The 19,262-nt window shown below is 48.4% G+C and overlaps 2 protein-coding genes across 3 annotated transcripts in view; both read left to right on the top strand.

Moving 5' to 3' along the window:
• LOC105480439 (ras homolog family member A) overlaps positions 1-16,259 on the top strand; it is a 55,785-nt gene extending 39,526 nt beyond the window's left edge. The window contains exons 2-5 of the mRNA XM_011739321.3: positions 1,156-1,313; positions 8,852-8,972; positions 11,878-12,008; positions 15,014-16,259. Of these exons, the coding sequence (XP_011737623.1) occupies positions 1,158-1,313; positions 8,852-8,972; positions 11,878-12,008; positions 15,014-15,187 (582 nt within the window). The 5' untranslated portion in view covers positions 1,156-1,157 and the 3' untranslated portion in view covers positions 15,188-16,259. The remainder of the gene's footprint in view (positions 1-1,155; positions 1,314-8,851; positions 8,973-11,877; positions 12,009-15,013) is intronic.
• Positions 16,260-17,021: 762 nt separating this feature from the next.
• On the top strand, positions 17,022-18,180 carry LOC105480438 (glutathione peroxidase 1). Of its 2 annotated transcripts, none has more exons than XM_071091718.1 (2): positions 17,022-17,361; positions 17,593-18,180. In XM_071091718.1, exons 1-2 carry the CDS (start codon positions 17,125-17,127, stop codon positions 17,872-17,874), a joined length of 519 nt encoding a protein of 172 aa, XP_070947819.1. In that variant the 5' UTR covers positions 17,022-17,124; the 3' UTR covers positions 17,875-18,180. The 2 variants fall into 2 exon arrangements, with proteins under 2 accessions (XP_070947819.1, XP_011737622.2); XM_011739320.3 differs by having other exon boundaries at positions 17,035-17,361; positions 17,612-18,180.
• Positions 18,181-19,262: the final 1,082 nt, after the last annotated feature.

Here is a 19,262-nt window from a genome sequence, read left to right as displayed (position 1 = left end):
CCCTAACTCCTGGGCCTGAGCATTCCTCCTGCTTCAGCCTCCCAAAGTGTTGGGATTACAGACATGAACCACTGTGTTCGGCATCGATTTTTTTTTTTTTTTTTTTTTGAGATGGAGTTTCACTCTTGTTGTCCAGGCTGGAGTGCAATGGCGTGATCTCGGCTCACCACAACCTCCGCCTACCAGGTTCAAGCGATTCTCCTGCCTTGTGCTCCCAAGTAGTTGGCATTACAGGCACGTGCCACCACGCCCGGCTAAGTTTGTATTTTTAGTTGAGACGGGGTTTCTCCATGTTGGTCATGCTGGTCTCAAACTCCCGACCTCAGGTGATCTGCCCACCTCAGCCTCCCACAGTGCTGGGATTACAGGCGTGAGCCACTGTGCCTGGCTCAATTGATTTTTTCAGTGTTAATATTGTATCCTGCAACCTTACTGAACTTGTTTATTCTAAAAGTTTTCTTTAGGATTTCCCACATTACAAAATCATCTCGTGTATGAATTGAGATAGTTTTACTTCTTCCTTTCCAATTTGGATGTCTTTTATTTCATTTTCTTATCTTATTGCCCTGGCTAGGGCCTCCAATATCGTGCTGGATAGAAGTGGCAAAAACAAGCCAGGCGGGGTGGCTCATGCCTGTAATCCCAGCACTTTGGGAGGCTGAGGCAGGTGGATCGCCTGAGGTCAGGACTAGCCTGGCCAACAAGGTGAAACCCCGTCTCTACCAAAAATTCAAAAATTAGCTGCATGTGGTGGTGCATGCCTATAATCCCAGCTACTTGGGAGGCTGAGGCAGGAGAATCACTTGAACCCGGGAGGCTGGAGGTTACAGTGAGCCAAGATTGGGCCAGTGCACTCCAGGTTGGGCGACAGAGTGAGATTGCATCTAAAAAGAAGTAGCAAGAACATACATTATTTTCTTGTTTCTGATCTTAGGAGGCAGACTTTTTTCAGTGTTTTACCATTAAGTATAAAGTTAGTTACGAGTTTTTGATGTATAACCTTTTGGTGCCAGGTGGAATCAGTGTACTAGAAGTTTGAATTTGAGTATGCTAATACAGGCTTATGCCCTGTGGTTACCAAAGCATGTGTCATAGCCTGTAAGCTACCTATGGCTTCTTGTGCATTGCAGGTAACATCTGTGTTTTGTGTTTCAGCAATGGCTGCCATCCGGAAGAAACTAGTGATTGTTGGTGATGGAGCCTGTGGAAAGACATGCTTGCTCATAGTCTTCAGCAAGGATCAGTTCCCAGAGGTGTATGTGCCCACAGTGTTTGAGAACTATGTGGCAGATATCGAGGTGGATGGAAAACAGGTGAGTATACTTTTCATAACAACTGATGCCATTTTCCACGTTAGAATATTTATGAAGCATGTAGAGAATTAGAGCTTTTTGCCTCTTCAGTATACTATATAACAAAAATGTTGAAAAGAATAATCCATTCTCATCCTGCCATCTTAGTCCAAATTTGTTCTTTTTTTCCTTTTTTTTTTTTTTTGAGATGGAGTCTCATTCTGTCGCCCAGGCTAGAGTGCAGTGGCTCGATCTTGGCTCACTGCAACCTCTGCCTCCCAAGTTCAAGCGAGTCTCCTACCTCAGCCTCCCAAGTAGCAGGGATTACAGGCATGTGTCACCATGCTCAGCTAATTTTTTGTATTTGGTAGAGATGGGTTTCACCAGGCTGGTCTCGAACTCCTGACCTTAGGTGATCCACCCGCCTCAGCCTCCCAAAGTGCTGGGATTATAGGAGTGAGCCAGTGTGCTCAGCCTTCGTCCAGGTTTAAAGGATTCTCCTGCCTCGGCCTCCCCAATAGCTGGGATTATGGGAATGCGCCACCACGCCTGGCTGATTTTTGTATTTTTAGTAGAAATGGGGTTTCACTACATTGGCCAGGCTGGTCATGAACTCCTGACCTCAGGTGATCTGGCTGTTTATTCATTTTTAACTGCTACTCATGCAGACTTTGTTTACATTCATATGTATTTCACATGGCATCCTTAGCTTATGTGTTGTTGGTTTTTTGTTTGTTTTGTTGTTTTGTTTTTTGAGACAGAGTCTTGCTCTGTTGCCCAGGCTGGAGTGCAGTGGCGCAGTCTCGGCTCGCTGCAACCTCCCGGGTTCAAGCAATTTCTTTTGCCTCAGCCTCCAGAGTAGAGTAGCTGGGATTACAGGCGCACGCCACCACGCCTGGCTAATATTTGTATTTTGTAAAGATGCAGCCGGGCGCGGTGGCTCAAGCCTGTAATCCCAGCACTTTGGGAGGCCGAGATGGGTGGATCACGAGGTCAGGAGATCGAGACCATCCTGGCTAACACGGTGAAACCCCATCTCTACTAAAAATTACAAAAAACTAGCCGGGCGAGGTGGCGGGCGCCTGTAGTCCCAGCTACTCAGGAGGCTGAGGCAGGAGAATGCCGTGAACCCGGGAGGCGGAGCTTGCAGTGAGCCGAGACCCGGCCACTGCACTCCAGCCTGGGCGACAGAGCGAGACTCCGTCTCAAAAAAAAAAAAAAAAAAAAAGATGCAATTTCTCCATGTTGGCCAGGCTGGTCTCAAACTCCTGACCTCAGGTGATCCACACGCCTCAGCCTCCCAAAGTGCTGGGATTACAGGCATGAGCCACCTTGCCCAGCCATATGTGCTGTTTTCAAGTTTACATATATTTGAAGTTCAGTTCATTGCCATATAGATAATGCTCAGATGAACCTCTTTGTATGGTTGGACTTTTTTTTTTTTCTTTTTTGAGACGGAGTCTCGCTCTGTCGCCCAGACTGGAGTGCAGTGGCTGGATCTCGGCTCACTGCAAGCTCCGCCTCCTGGGTTTACGCCATTCTCCTGCCTCAGCCTCCCGAGTAGCTGGGACTACAGTCGCCTGCCATCTCGCCCGGCTAGTTTTTTGTATTTTTTTAAGAATAGACGGGGTTTCACCGTGTTAGCCAGGATGATCTCGATCTCCTGACCTCATGATCCGCCCGTCTCAGCCTCCCAAAGTGCTGGGATTACAGGCTTGAGCCACCGCGCCCGGCCTATGGTTGGACTTTTAAAACAATCTGTCAAAGTATTTAATCAAATGTCCAAGTATTAAATCAAATGTCCAAGTATTAGATTACTAGTTCAAGAGGTTCTTATTGTTTGTGCTTCTCAAAGGATTGTACTGATATGATACCACCACCAATGTGACATTTAAACAACGTTGTTGCTTACATTTGATTTTTTTTTTTTTTTTGAGACGGAGTCTTGCTCTGTCACCCAGGGTGGAGTGCAGTGGTGCAATCTCGGCTCACCACAACCTCTGCCTCCCGGGCTCAAGCAGTCCTCCCACCTCAGTGTCTCTCAAGTAGCTGGGACTATAGGCATGCACCACTACAGTCAGCTGATTTTTTTTTTTTGAGACGGAATTTCACTCTTGTTGCCCAGGCTGGAGTGTACAGTGGCACCATCTCAGCTCACTGCAACCTTTGCCTCCCGGGTTCAAGCGAATCTCCTGCCTCAGCCTCCCGAGTAGCTGGGATTACAGGCATATGCCACCATGCCTGGGTAATTTTGTGTTTTTAGTAGAGAAGGGGTTTCTCCATGTTGGTCAGGCTGGTCTACTTCCGACCTCAGGTGATCCACCTGCCTCAGCGTCCAAAAGTGCTGGGATTACAGGCATGAGCCACTGTGCCCGGCCACTTACCTTTAATTTTAAAAGATTTTTTTTTTCTTTAACGTAAAACAGCCTGCCACAATTGTTTTATTTTATTGTCATTGATGGTGAGAAGAGTGCTTCCCCATTTCTGTCCTAAAAGCCCTCTGGCAAGACTGGAACAAAACTCTTAGGGAATTGGAGGGGTTTTTTTTGGTTTTAATTTTTTTTTTTTTTAATCTTCTTCCTTTTGTTGTCTAAGTAATGCCTTACTTGGCCTCCCATACTTTTTTTTGTTCTTTTTTTGTTTGTTTGTTTTTGTTTTTAAATAGACAGGGATTTTACTTTGTCTCCCAGGCCTGGAGTACAGTGATATGATCATAGTTCACCGCAGCCTTGAACTCCTGGGCTGAAGTGATCCTTCCACCTCAGCCTCCCAAATAGCTGGCACTGTAGGTATGTGCCACCATATCTGGGTAATTTATGCTTTTAGAGATGAGGTCTTCATGTGTTGATCCAGCTGGTTTCAAACAACTGGGCTCAAGTTTTCCCACCTCAGCCCCCAAGTGGCTGGACTTAGAGGTGTAAGCCAGTGTGCCCAGCTCTCCTGTACATCTTTTGAAGTGGGTCAGCTGAAAGAAAAAAAATCCCTGAAACTGGAATGAGGTGCTCTTCTCCAACATCCTCATTTTTATTGGGCATTCAGTTATATGTCTTATATGCTGCTAACACTTGATATTTTACCTTCCATTAATTCATCCCCTTTCTCCTTTCTTACTTTGTTTTTGTTTGTTTGGAGACAGAGTCTCACTCCGTCGCCCAGGCTGAGTGCAGTGGCACGATCTTGGTTTACAACAACCTCTGCCTCCCAGGTTCAAGCTATTCTCCTATTAAGCCTCCCGAGGAACTGGGGTTACAGGTGCCCGCCACCAAGCCCGGCTAATTTTTGTATTTTTAGTAGAGACGAGGTTTCGCCATGTTGGCCAGGCTGGTCTCGAACTTTTGACCTCAGGTGATCTACCCGCCGTGGCCTCCCAAAGTGCTGGGATTACACACATGAGCCACTGCGCCTGGCCACTTCTCACTTGGCTACATTACTTATTTCTTTCTGTCCCAGGGTTACCTAGCCTCCTTTTGTGGCACTGTGGGAGGAATGTGGGTTAGACCAGCTGCTCAGAACTCCAGGGTCCCTCATTGTAGGGCTTTCTGATAGTTGTTTGACCATCAGTAAGCTGCCTGACCTTTGAGCCTTCCTTCTTTGTAAAACGGTTTTTATAGGTGACATCAAATTCTGTGAAGTAATGGAAAATGTTTGGAAGCACCAAAGCGTTTTCTAAGAGATGAGTACTTCCATGCTCAAAAACCTCTTTTATAGTTTGTAGTCTTATTTATTTATTTATTTATTTTTTGAGACGGAGTCTCTCTCTGTTGCCCAGGCTGGAGTACAGTGGTGCGATCTCTGCTCACTGCAAGGTCTGCCTCCCACCATTCTCCTTCCTCAGCCTCCCGAGTAGCTGGGACTACAGGCGCCCGCCACCACACTCAGCTAATTTTTTGTATTTTTTTAGTAGAGATGGGGTTTCATCGTGTTAGCCAGGATGGTCTTGATCTCTAGACCTTGTGATCTGCCCACGTTGGCCTCCCAAAGTGCTGGGATTACAGGTGTGAGCCACCGTGCCCGGCCTATATTTTGTAGTCTTTTTTATTCAAATACAAAGTGAGCCACAATGATTGCTCTTATGCTAATAGGACCTCTAAGATACTTTTTGGCCCAAGTATAGTTGGAAAAAATACAGCAAATACTATCCTAACAGAATTTTGGGATGTACCCTGCAGATGGCAAACCAATACAGAGTGTTAGTTCAGCCTCAGTCGTCTTCATGTATGCTTGGACATAGGTGTTTTTGTGGTCCTGATAGGAATACTGGTTTTATGTGGACACAGGGACCAGTTGTGACAAACTAGGTAGAAATGTGATGACATCTTCAGGATTGGTGTCAAGTAATAGCCCTCTTATCTTAGATTGATACACCATACATAGAAAGATCCATTGGCTTGGGGAAGCAGTGGTAGGTTGGCATTTTCATAGCTCATTTCTCAAAAGCCTAGTGAATGTGTATTACTGGTTGTATCCTAACATTTTCTCCAGAGAGTGGCCGTTAGTTGCTGCATGTCTGTGAGCATGAACTGGAAGAGTCTTTTCCACCTGTGGCAGTATGTATGTTTTGGAAGCAGCTCTTAGGTTCTCTTGGAAACATCATCTCTGCCTGGGCATCTTGGAACAACCAGAATCTTGCCCATAACAAATTTAGAGATCTTGACTTAAAACCTTGAGGCATGGTCTGTGAGAATCTTGTGCTGCAAACGTTGGACATCACTGACCCTCGCAAGATAGAGGGAGGTCCTCAATTGAGGAGAGTCCCCCGGAATAAAAGTGTTTGATTAAAGAGCATATCACAGGCTACCTGCCTGCCTCAGAGCGACTCAAGAGTCCCCAAGATGGGAGAGGGTACTGTGTAGGAATATTCATTTAATAGTATGTAATAGTACAAGGCTGGACACCGTAGCTCACACCTGTAATCCCAGCACCTTGGGAGGCTGATGTGGGAGGATCACCAGAGGTCAGGAGTTTGAGACCAGCCTGCCCAACATGGCAAAACCCCATCTCTACTAAAAATACAAAAAATTAGCTGGGTGTGCCTTAGGCTGAGGCAGGAGATTCACTTGAACCTGGGAGGCAGAGGTTGCAGTGAGCTGACCGCCACTGCACTCCAGCCTGGGCGACAAGAGCAAAACTCTGTTTAAAAAAAAAAAAAAAAAAAACCAAAAGCAAAACAAACAGGAAAAAAACACAAAAAAACAGTATGCAGTAGGACAGCCTAGGGAACCATACAAGATTGTAGGTGATTATGGTACCAAGAGTAGGCCGGCTCACAATGAAAAGGCTCCTTTTGATATGAGACAGGCTCAACACTTTGGCAGCATTTTATCAGGCGCCAATAGAGGCTGAATATATGAACACCGTGGGGTGGAGGGGGCTGGGAGAGTGGGATTTGTAAATGAGCTCCATTATTGTGAGGACAGACAGATTGTGATAATTGGGCATCAGTATATCTTTGTTACACATGATGGTGTGCATGACAGAAGTACAGTGGGCCTTGTGGCAGTTCTTTGTGATGATGCATCCTGGGGCAAAAGTTGGGGGGTAGAAGAACTGTCAGTTTTAGGGAAGAAATCATTTAGAAACTGAAATTTGGGCTGTGGAGGTGCTAAGAGAAGAAAGATGTGTTCCAAGTATTGGAGGGAAACCTCTTGGGCCTCAAAGGGCCTCTGTACAGAGGATGTTTAACAAAGTTTAACGTGGAGTTTGGTGATAAGAAGGGGTAGCAGAGCTGGCTGCAGTGCTGGACAGTGTTGAATGGGACTTGTGTTCAGAGCCCAGGCATTAGTTTACCCTTCTACCACAGAAGGGTGAGGATGTACCCGGATGTGAAAGGAGTACTCTCTCACCTTATGTGATGCATTATTTCAGCCATTTCTTGAGTAGTAAAGGCATAGCCAAAAGGACTTTGCTGTCATCTCAGGCATCTCAGGGCTTGGCTAACACCCAGCATGGTGTCTTTTCCTGCCTACCAACTCAAAATACAGATTTGTCTCCATGGTTTCCACATTATAGCAGAAAATTTACTTAGTCTTGTATCTTCCTCTCTTGCCTGTATGCCTGGTGGAATGTTATTTAAAATTTGACTTCTTCCCTCCTGTCTGCTTTCTTTCCTAGTACAATGTTACTTATAATTAAACACTTTTATAAGTTACAAAGTTATTTTTGATTTGACATTTTGAAGTATGCTACTTGGTTCAGTTCTAGTATCTGTTTTGTTTTTTTCCTAATTGAGACAAGGTCTCCCTGCCTAGGATGGAGTTCACAATCTCTGCTTACTACAGCCTCCGCCTCCCAGGCTCAAGCAGTCCTCCCACCTCAGTCTCCCAGGTAGCTGGGACTACAGGCATGCACCACCACAGTCAGCTAATTTTTTTTTTTTTTTTTTTTTTGAGACGGACTTTTGCTCCTGTTGGCCAGGCTAGAGTGCAACGGCGCAATCTCGGCTCATTGCAACCTCCGCCTCCCGGGTTCAAGCGATTCTCCTGCCTCAGCCTCCTGAGTAGCTGGGATTACAGGCATGCTTCACCATGCCCGGGTAATTTTGTATTTTTAGTAGAGATGGAGGTTCTCCATGTTGGTCAGGCTGGTCTCAAACTTCCGACCTCAGGTGATCTGTCTACCTTGACCTCCCAAAGTGCTGGGATTACAGGTGTGAGCTACCGCGCCCGGCCCACACTCAGCTAATTTTTATTTATTTTATATTTATTTTTTTCTAGAGACAGAGGCTCGCTCTGTCGTCCAGGCTAGAGTGCTGGAGTGCAGTGGCGCGATCTCGGCTCACTGCAACCTCCGCCTCTCGAGTTCAAGCAGTTCTCCTGCCTCAGCCTCCTGAGTAGCTGGGACTACAGGCGCACGCTGCCATGCCCGGCTAATTTATTTTGTATTTTAGTAGGGACGGGGTTTCACCGTGTTGCCCAGGCTGGTCTCAAACTCCTGAGCTCAGGCAATCAGCCTGCCTCGGCCTCCCAAAGTGCTGGGATTACAGGCGTGAGCTACTGCGCGTGGCCACACTCAGCTAATTTTTAAGGTTTTTTTGTAGAGATAGGCTCTCAGATTTTCAATTTTGAGAAATTTCAACGTAAAATAATTTAAATATACTCTCATTTGAGCTTGATGCTCATAAAAGTAAATACTCAGCTGGGCACAGTGGCTCACGCCTGTAATCCCAGCAGTTTGGGAGGCCAAGGCGGGCAGATCACGAGGTCAGGAGAACGAGACCATCCTGGCTAACACGGTGAAACCCTGTCTCTACTAAAATACAAAAAATTAGCCGGGCGTGGTGGCGGGTGCCTGTAGTCCCAGCTACTTAAGAGGCTGAGGTAGGAGAATGGTGTGAACCCGGGGGCGAAGCTTGCTTGAGCCAAGATCGTGCCACTGCACTCCAGCCTGGGCAACAGAGCGAGACTCCGTCTCAAAAAAAAAAAAAGAAAAAATGTAAATACTCCTGTGTTTTACTGTTTTAGACCGTCTGCCATTTCAGTGTACTATGGTAAGTGTCACTTTTTCTAAAAGTGGGTAGGGGGATTAACCTTGCATTTTTGTGGTTGTTTTTCCCATTACAGGTAGAGTTGGCTTTGTGGGACACAGCTGGGCAGGAAGATTATGATCGCCTGAGGCCCCTCTCCTACCCAGATACCGATGTTATACTGATGTGTTTTTCCATCGACAGCCCTGATAGTTTAGGTGAGTGGCCCTGCATTTGCCTATGTAACTGGTTGGCATCTGGTTTCTGGGCATCAAGTGGCTGAAAAGCAGACATGAACTTCAGAGAAGCAATCATCAGTGGCTAGAGTCCTGGAGTTTAGGACTGTAGAGTGTGGGCCTTGGGTCCCTTTCAGCTTAGGTCTCCCATGGCTACTTTATTTAAAATGTATCCACCTAGGCAGGGCACGGTGGCTCACACCTATAATCCCTGCACTTTGGGAGGCCCAGACGGGTAGATCACCTGAGGGTCAGGAGTTCGAGAACAGCCTGGCCAACATGGCAAAACCCTGTCTTTACTGAAAGTTAAAAAAAATTAGCCAGGCATGGTGGCACACACCTGTAGTCCCAGGTGCTTGGAGGCTGAGGCAGGAGAATGGTTTGAACCTTGTAGGTGGAGATTGCAGTGAACCGAGATTATGGCACTGCATTCCAGACTAAGCAACAGAGCAAGACTCCATCTCAAAAATAATATTATTATTACTAAATAATATTAAATGTTATTTAAAAATGTAACTGCCTTGTAAACTAGATGAGTAAACTAGATGAATTCCAAATACAAAGATGAATAAACTAAGGCCGGGCGCGATGGCTGATGCCTATAATCCTAGCACTTTGGGAGGCTGAGGCTGGCAGATCACTTGAGGTCAGGAGTTCTAGACCAGCCTAGGCAACATGGTAAACCCCTGTCTCTACTAAAATACAATAACTAGCTGGGTGTGGTGGTGTGCGCCTGTAATCCCAGCTGCTCCAGGGGATGAGGCGGGAGAATCACTTGAGCCTGGGAAGCGGAAGTTGCAGTGAGCTAAGATAGGGCCACCGCACTCCAGACTATCTCCCAAAAAAAAAAAAAAAAAAAAGTATACCAGATGAGTTCCAAATGTAAAGCCATCTCTTTTGGGGAAAGACTTTTTTTCTTTTTTTTGGTTGCCCTGGCTTAGCCTTTTTCTGGAGTGTCTTAACTAACTGATAGAAGCTTGAATGTGATCATTTCATTAGCCTAAACACAGCCACATAATTCAGAAGTCAGTATTCTTTTTTTTTTTTCTTTTTTTTTGAGAGGGAGTCTCGCTTTGTCGCCCAGGCTGGAGGGCAGTGGCACGATCTTGGCTCACTGCAACCTCCACCTCCCTGGTTCAAGGAATTCCCCTGCCTCAGCCTCCCAGTAGCTGGGATTACAGGAACGCACCACCATGCGCGGTTAGTTTTTTTGTTTTGTTTTGTTTTGTTTGAGACGGAGTTTCGCTCTTGTTGCCCAGGCTGGAGTGCAGTGGCACGATCTCGGCTCACCACAACCTCTGCCTCCCAGGTTCAAGCGATTCTCCAGCCTCAGCCTCCTGAGTAGCTGGGATTGTAGGCATGCAAGACACCAAGTCCGGTTAATTCTGTATTTTTAGAAGAGATGGGGTTTCTCCATGTTGGTCATGCTGGTCTCCAACTCCCGACCTCAAGTGGTCCGCCTGCCCTGGCCTCCCAAAGTGCTGGGATTACAGGCGTGAGGCACCGCGCCCAGCAATTTTTTTGTATTTTTAATAGAGATGGGGTTTCACCATGTTGGCCAGACTGGTCTCGAACTCCTGACCTCAGGCAATCTGCCCGCCTGAGAGTAAACTCAGTATTTGTATGTTTTTGTAGAGATGGGGTTCTTGATTTTTTTGAGACAGAGTCTCACTCTGTTGCCCAGGCTGTAGTGAGTATAGTGGCAAGATCTCGACTCACCACAACCTCCACCTCCTGGGTTCAAATGATTCTCCTGCCTCAGCCTCCCGAGTAACTGAGACTACAGGTGTGTGCCACCGCGCCTGGCTAATTTTTGTAGTTTTAGTAGAGATGAGGTTTTGCCATGTTGGCCAGGCTGATCTCGAACTCCTGACCTCTGGTGATCCACCCACCTCAGCCTCCCAAAGTGCTGGGCTTACAGACGTGAGCCACTGTGCTGGCCGGAGATGGGGTTTAGCCATGTTGCACAGGCTGTTCTTGAGCTCCTAGGCCCAAGCTGTCTACTTGCCTTAGCCTCTCAAAAGTGCTGGGATTACAAGTGCGAGTCACCACACCCAGCCTCGTTTGGTTATTTTCAAAAGTCATTCTTTTTTTTTTGAGATGGAGTCTTGCTCTGCCACCCAGTAGTGCAGTGGCGCGATCTCGGCTCACTGCAAACTCTGCCTCCTGGGTTCACGGCATTCTCCTGCCTCAGCCTCCCGAGTAGCTGGGACTACAGGCACCCACCACCACGCCCAGCTAATTTTTTGTATTTTTAGTAGACATGGGGTTTCACCGTGTTAGCCAGGATGGTCTTGATCTCCTGACCTCGTGATCTGCCTGCCTCGGCGTCCCAAAAGTGCTGGGATTGCAGGCGTGAGCCACTGCGCCTGGCCAAAAGTCACTCTTGAGCCATTTGAAATACCAGTAAACCCATAGGGTAGAAGTTATGCTGAGAGTCCATGAACAAGTTGGAAAAGGAGCATATAGACCCTGGGTCAGCTGCTGCCCTAGAATGGGCACCCCTTCTGTAAGCTATGTCAGAATCATCTACCAGCAGTAACGGATGTCCTGTAAAGTGCCTGCCTTTGTGGGGCAGGAAGTACCCCCGTGAAGCTACCTTGTGTTGTGGATCTTTTGCTCCTCCAGAGCCCTTCCTTGGGCCCCACCTACAGAGATGCTCAGCACCATTCTTGGCTATACTGAGAAAAAGCTGGTGGTTCTCTGTTTAAAGGAAAGGGATTATATTTGCCCTTTTTTATGGTTTTGAAACTAGTGGGTTTCATTAAATGTCTAGCATTCTTCTGAAGCCACAAAGAAAGTGTCTCTGAATTTCACTGAGGTTCTTGGAAAGTCTTCAAGATAGAATTGTATGTATCCCCAAATTCTCTACATTTTTTTTTTTCAGAAAACATCCCAGAAAAGTGGACCCCGGAAGTCAAGCATTTCTGTCCCAACGTGCCCATCATCCTGGTTGGGAATAAGAAGGATCTTCGGAATGATGAGCACACAAGGCGGGAGCTAGCCAAGATGAAGCAGGCATGATCTGGGGCAGGACTGTCTTGTAGTATTCTTGAACTATGGCCCCAAGGTTGGAGGTTTGGGGAGCCCAGCAGAAACCTTCACAGGCCAGGTTGTTTTAGAGGCTCAGAAGCCCCTCTCTGGCCCTCTGACCCTCATTTATTGGGATCTTCACAGAAGATCCCTAAAATAGTTCACTAGTTCTGTGAGATGGAATGTTTTTTATGAGGTAGTGCTATGCCCGTAAGGACTGCTGGCCTGGGAATGAACCATTTCATCAGTAGCAAGTAGTCAGTGGCTTTAGATGTAGGAACTTTCTTTTTTTTGATATGGAGTCTCATTCTGTCACCCAGGCTGGAGTGCATTGGTGCAATCTCAGCTCACTGCAACCTCCGCCTCCGGGGTTCAAGCGATTCTTCTGCCTCAGACTCCCGAGTAGCTGGGACTTACAGGCGCCCTCCACCATGCCTGGCTAGTTTTGTTTGTTTGTTTGTTTGTTTGTTTGTTTGAAGTAGAGATGGGGTTTCACCATGTTGGCCAGGCTGGTCTTGAACTCCTGACCTCAAGTGATCTGCCTGTTTTTGCCTTCCAAAGTGCAGGGATTACATGTGTGAGCCACTGTGCCTGGCTGTTAGACCCTTAATTTTTATTTTTTGAGACGCAGTTTTGCTTTTGTTGCCCAGGCTGGAGTGCAGTGGTGCTATCTCGGCTCATTGCAACCTCTGCCTCCCAGGTTTAAGCGATTCTCCTGCCTCAGCCTCCCGAAAAGCTGGGATTATAGGCATGTGCCACCACGCCTGGCTAATTTTTGTATTTTTAGTAGAGATGAGTTTTCTCCATGTTGGTCAGGCTGGTCTCAAACTCCCAACCTCAGGTGATCCACCCGCCTTGACCTCCCAAAGTACTGGGATTACAGGCGTGAGCCACCACGCCTGGCCCTGTTAGACTCTTGATTGCCTTCCCCAGCTATTACTTTGGTACATGTGAGGCCAAAGATAAATTAGTGGCAACTGAAAGATAAGGAAATCATGAAGGCTGGGAGTCCAGATAGAAAGCCCCTAATGCCTTCCCACTCTACCACTCCCAATGCCTTTTTAAAAGTGATGATGGATATGGCATCTTGGCCTCTCAGAAACCAGCTGACGTAATGGCAGGGCTTCCTCACTGGAGAGGCACTGAGATCTTCAACCTAAGTTCTCTTACTCAGGTTTCTTTGTCTGAATGTCAAGGATAGGCTGTATTTCCTTCAGGGCATTTAGTCCTGGATTGGTAGCTTAAGTAATTTTGCCCTTGATTGACTCCTTAACCTTCCAGGCCTCCTCTGACCTCTTCCCTCTTTCTAATTCCCAGTGTATACCATGTTTTTTTTTTTTTTTTTTTTTTTGAGACGGAGTCTCACGCTGTTGCCCAGGCTGGAGTGCAGTGGCGCGATCTCGGCTCACTGCAAGCTCCGCCTCCTGGGTTCACGCCATTCTCCTGCCTCAGCCTCCTGAGTAGCTGGGACTACAGGCGCCCGCCACCGCGCCTGGCTAATTTTTTGTATTTTTAGTAGAGACGGGGTTTCACTGTGGTCTCGATCTCCTGACCTTGTGATCCGCCCACCTCGGCCTCCCAAAGTGCTGAGATTACAGGCTTGAGCCACCGCGCCCGGCCTTTTTTTTTTTTTTAAAAGACGGAGTCTCGCTCTGTCGCCCAGGCTGGACTGCAGTGGCCGGATCTCAGCTCACTGCAAGCTCCGCCTCCCGGGTTTACGCCATTCTCCTGCCTCAGCCTCCCGAGTAGCTGGGACTACAGGCACCTGCCACCTCGCCTGGCTAGATTTTTGTATTTTTTAGTAGAGACGGGGTTTCACCGTGTTAGCCAGGATGGTCTCGATCTCCTGACCTCGTGATCCGCCTGTCTTGGCCTCCCAAAGTGCTGGGATTACAGGCTTGAGCCACTGCGCCCGGCCGAGATTTTATGTTTGGTAGGGGGTAGTTACCATATGTCAGTTTTAAAATTTCATAAATTTAGCTTTTTTTCTTTTTTTTTTTTTTTTTTTGAGGAGTCTCAGTCTGTTGCCAGGCTAGAGTGCTGTGGCACGATCTTGGCTCACCGCAACCTCCGCCTCCCAGGTTCAAGCAATTCCCTTGCCTCAGCCTCCTGAGTAGCTGGGATTACAGGTGCCCGCCACCATGCCTGGCTAATTTTTTATATTTTAGTAAAGAGGTGTTTCACCATGTTGGCCAGGATGGTCTTGATCTCCTGACCTCGTGATCTGCCCAGCTCAGCCTCCCAAAATGCTGGGATTACAGGCGTGAGCCACCGCACATAGCCAAGTTTAACAGCTTTTAAAAGTCTTTTTTTTTTTGGCCGGGCGCAGTGGCTCACTTTGGGAGGCTGAGGCGGGCGGATCACAAGGTCAGGAGGTCGAGACCATCCTGGCGAACATGGTGAAACCCCGTTTCTACTAAAAATACAAAAAATTAGCTGGGTGTGGTGGCGGGCGCCTGTAGTCCCAGCTACTCAGGAGGCTGAGGCAGGAGAATGGCGTGAACCCGGGAGGCAGAGGTTGCAGTGAGCCGAGATTGCGCCACTGTACTCCAGCCTGGGCGACAGAGCCAGACTTTGTCTCAAAAAAAAAAAAAAAAAAAGTCTTTTTTTAAGACTGGGCACAGTGGCTCATGCCTGTAATCCCAGCTCTTTGGGAGGCCGGGGTGGGCAGATCACGTGGTCAGGAGTTCGAGACCAGCCTGGCCAAACTGGTGAAACCCCATCTCTACTAAAAAATTAGCTGGGCGTGGTGGTGGGCACCTGTAGTCCCAGCCACTCAGGAGGCTGAGGCAGGAGAATCGCTTGAACCCAGGAGATGGAGGTTGCAGTGAGCTGAGATCATACCATTGCAGTCCAGCCTGGGCGACTGACAAGAGTAAAACTGTTGCAAAACAAGAAAAAAAAAGTCTTTAAGCTGAATTTGAATACTCTTTACTTACTATATGTATGCCACACTATTAGCTAAAAGGACTGTTTTTTCTTTTTGCTAGGAGCCAGTGAAACCTGAAGAAGGCAGAGATATGGCAAACAGGATTGGTGCTTTTGGGTACATGGAGTGTTCAGCAAAGACCAAAGATGGAGTGAGAGAGGTTTTTGAAATGGCTACGAGAGCTGCTCTGCAAGCTAGACGTGGGAAGAAAAAATCTGGGTGCCTTGTCTTGTGAAACCTTGCTGCAAGCACAGCCCTTATGCGGTTAATTTTGAAGTGCTGTTTATTAATCTTAGTGTATGATTACTGGCCTTTTTCATTTATCTATAATTTACCTAAGATTACAAATCAGAAGTCATCTTGCTACCAGTATTTAGAAGCCAACTATGATTATTAATGATGTCCAACCTGTCTGGCCCACCAGGGTCCTTTTGACACTGCTCTAACAGCCCTCCTCTGCACTCCCACCTGACACACCAGGCGCTAATTCAAGGAATTTCTTAACTTCTTGCTTCTTTCTAGAAAGAGAAACAGTTGGTAACTTTTGTGAATTAGGCTGTAACTACTTTATAACTAACATGTCCTGCCTATTATCTGTCAGCTGCAAGGTACTCTGGTGAGTCACCACTTCAGGGCTTTACTCATTAACAGATTTTGTTGGCATAGCTCTGGGGTGGGCAGTTTTTTGAAAATGGGCTCAACCAGAAAAGCCCAAGTTCATGCAGCTGTGGCAGAGTTACAGTTCTGTGGTTTCATGTTAGTTACCTTATAGTTACTGTGTAATTAGTGCCACTTAATGTATGTTACCAAAAATAAATATATCTACCCCAGACTAGATGTAGTATTTTTTGTATAATTGGATTTCCTAATACTGATATTTGTCATCCCCAAAGAAAGTGTATTGGTTTTTTAAAAAAGAAAGTGTATTTGGAAATAAAGTCAGATGGAAAATTCATTTTTTAAATTCCCGTTTTGTCACTTTTTCTGATAAAAGATGGCCATATTACCCCTTTTCGGCCCCATGTATCTCAGTACCCCTATCTGGAGCTGGGCTAAGTAAATAGGAATTGGTTTCACGCCTGAGGCAATTAGACACTTTGGAAGGTGGCATAACCTGTCTCACCTGGACTTCAGCATCTGGCTCTAATTCACAGTGCTCTTCTCCTCACTGTATCCAGGTTCCCTCCCAGAGGAGCCACCAGTTCTCATGGGTGGCACTCAGTCTCTCTTCTCTCCAGCTGACTAAACTTTTTTTCTGTACCAGTTAATTTTTCCAACTACTAATAGAATAAAGGCAGTTTTCTAAACTTCCTGTATCCTGTTGTTTGTGTTGCTCTCTCCAGGGCTGGGGGCAGGAGGATGCAAGGACTTCCTGGCCTAGCTCACCCTGGAGAGGTTTGTTCAGGGTGCAAAAGACTAGGTTGTGCCCCACCTCCCACCCACCCAGTAGCTAATCTGGTCCCTCCCAACAACATGGAAATGATTACCCTGTACCGCATTCTAGTTCAGATTTGGGGGGAGGGTGAATGCAGCCTACTGAGGAGGCCAGAGAGGGAGGACTCAGGCCGCGTTTCCTTGGCCCTGACGAGCTCTTGGGCTCCACTTCAGGAAGCTGGGGCAGAGCTTCCAGGACTCTGCCCTGTTAGAAAACCCGCACAAGGGCGGTGCCGCTTTGGAGACAGGGAGGAGGGAGACCGGAAGCCCATATCCCTCTGGCTGTCCCCTGCACTGCCGGTAACATGGCACAGGAGAGGAGGGCTGTTTGCGCACCGGCAGTTGCTGCCGCCGCCCACCAGCCTTCTATGCCGAACCCCACATCCTAATTGAGGAGCCTTTGAGAAAGAAAACGGAGCCCTCGAGGGCCCCAGCCCTCGGAAGGGTGACCTGGACCGCTGCCGCCTGGTTTCCTGGGCCAGACAAGACATGCCCGCTGCTCCTCCCGGCTTGGGCGGAGCCCGCGTCCAGCTCTGGCGCACCCTTCAGCCTTTTCCCGGCTGAAGGAGGGGCCGAGCCCTCCGGATAGGGCGGGGACCGGATGAGGCGGGGCCCTCGGGTCCAAAAAACTGCCTGCGCCACGTGAGCTGCCGCCGACCAGTTAAAAGGAGGCGCCTCCTGGCCTCTCCTCACCGTGCTTGTTCGGGACGCTCTCCTAGCTGCTCGGACAGTTGCGCCATGTGTGCTGCTCGGCTAGCGGCGGCAGCGGTGTACGCCTTCTCGGCGCGCCCGCTGGCCGGCGGGGAGCCTGTGAGCCTGGGCTCCCTAAGGGGCAAGGTGCTACTTATCGAGAATGTGGCGTCCCTCTGAGGCACCACGGTCCGGGACTACACCCAGATGAACGAGCTGCAGCGGCGCCTTGGGCCCCGGGGCCTGGTGGTGCTCGGCTTCCCGTGCAACCAGTTTGGGCATCAGGTGCGCCGGGCGGGGCGTGGTGGCTGGAGGTGCCGGCAGGGTGCTGGGGGGTGCCATAGGCTCTATGCGCAGAGAGTCTGGCTACCCTCTCGCTTCCCTTGTGCTCGTAGCTGCTGGAATTCTTGTCCGCCCTGGGATTGCTCATGGAGGGCAAAATCCCGGTGACTCATAGAAAAACTCCCTTGTTAGTGGTTAGAACATTTCCCTCCCCCTCTTGACCCCGGGTCCCAGCTGCCCTTCTCTCCCGTAGGAGAACGCCAAGAACGAAGAGATTCTGAATTCCCTCAAGTACGTCCGACCTGGTGGTGGGTTCGAGCCCAACTTCATGCTCTTCGAGAAGTGCGAGGTGAACGGTGCAGGGGCGCACCCTCTCTTCGCCTTCCTGCGGGAGGCCCTGCCAGCCCCCAGCGACGATGCCACTGCGCTCATGACCGACCCCAAGCTCATCACCTGGTCTCCGGTGTGCCGCAACGATGTTGCCTGGAACTTCGAGAAGTTCCTGGTGGGCCCTGACGGTGTGCCCGTACGCAGGTACAGCCGCCGCTTCCAGACCATTGACATCGAGCCTGACATCGAAGCCCTGCTGTCTCAAGGTCCCAGCAGTGCCTAGGGCCCCTTTCCTACCCCGGCTGCTTGGCAGTTGCAGCGCTGCTCTCTGGGGGGTTTTCATCTATGAGGGTGTTTCCTCTAAACCTACAAGGAGGAACACCTGATAATACAGAAAATACCCCCTCGAGATGGGCGCTCGTCCTGTCCATCCCGGTCTCTGCCAGACCAAGGCGAGTTTCCCCACTAATAAAGTGCCAGTTGTCAGCAGAACTGTGTGTATGTCCTGTGTCATTTGGGGGATACTTTTTCTAATCTCATTGTCATAGTGGTGGGAACTTAACCCTCCTGCCCTTATCCTAGCCAAGTCTGAACTTTCTGTCCTTTTCTCTGCAGTATGTAGGGTCCACTATTTCTTTTGTGGGAAGTCTGGCTCTTGGCCTGAATTTCTGCCTTCACCAGAACATGCAAAGGGCCATCCCAAGACCCAGTTAAAACAAAGTCCGTACTTAAAAAAGAAGACACAAGGCAAGGGTTGACTGCCTAACTCGAACAGACTTACGACTACTTGCTGCCCACTGAAATGACTGTCACGAAATAACATGAGCCCCCACTCACATTTGGAGTCTATGGCCTCTCCAATTGTTAGGCTCACAGAAGCCCATTTTACACAGTTGGAAGCTCATGCAATGTTATAAATTCTGTTACTTGGCTAGATCTTTCCATGTTGCTACCAAGTGCTTGTATCTGCTGTGATGCTGATCTTACAAGTTTCCGCCTCATGTATTTAAGAGTGAGAAAACTACAATTTAATTGGCCCTTCTGACTATGCCCTGCCCAACACTTACATGCAATCACATTCAGGCCCAGGATAAGGGCTTGTCTTTGAAGCCAGCTGCTGCTTTTCAGGCACCACTCAGGTCCAGCTTCTCCATCTGTTGACCCTGCTGCCAATCTTTCAAGACGGATTTGAAGTCATTTCCTGACACAGTGCGGGGGACTGCAGGGCCTGGGTGTAGCTTCTGCTTGTGCAAACAGGTGCCCAGAGACATGGCAGTGCTGCTCTGAAGTCCCAGCATTTGTGTTCAAATTGGTGACTCAAGGCCCTTACGTCTAAGCCAACTCTCAAGGACTTTTCCTCTTGCTCTAAGCAGTGATCTTTGCTGCTGCTCTCCCCCTTTGTCTGCCCTTAGGTCACTAAGGATTGTAGGGCCTTCTGGACCTGCTCTTGCTCCATCCTCAGAACTCCTAAACAGGCCCACCTCCCTCTGCTTCTCTCCACCCCAGCCTTTGAGTCCCCCTTGAGGTGACCCAGGCAGAACTATCAGCTTCCCCTTTGGACCTCACTCTACCTG

This window comes from Macaca nemestrina, chromosome 2 (genome assembly GCF_043159975.1).
Source record: "Macaca nemestrina isolate mMacNem1 chromosome 2, mMacNem.hap1, whole genome shotgun sequence".
Classification (NCBI taxonomy): Eukaryota; Metazoa; Chordata; class Mammalia; order Primates; family Cercopithecidae; genus Macaca; species Macaca nemestrina.
This window is presented reverse-complemented; position numbering and strand designations above follow the sequence as displayed.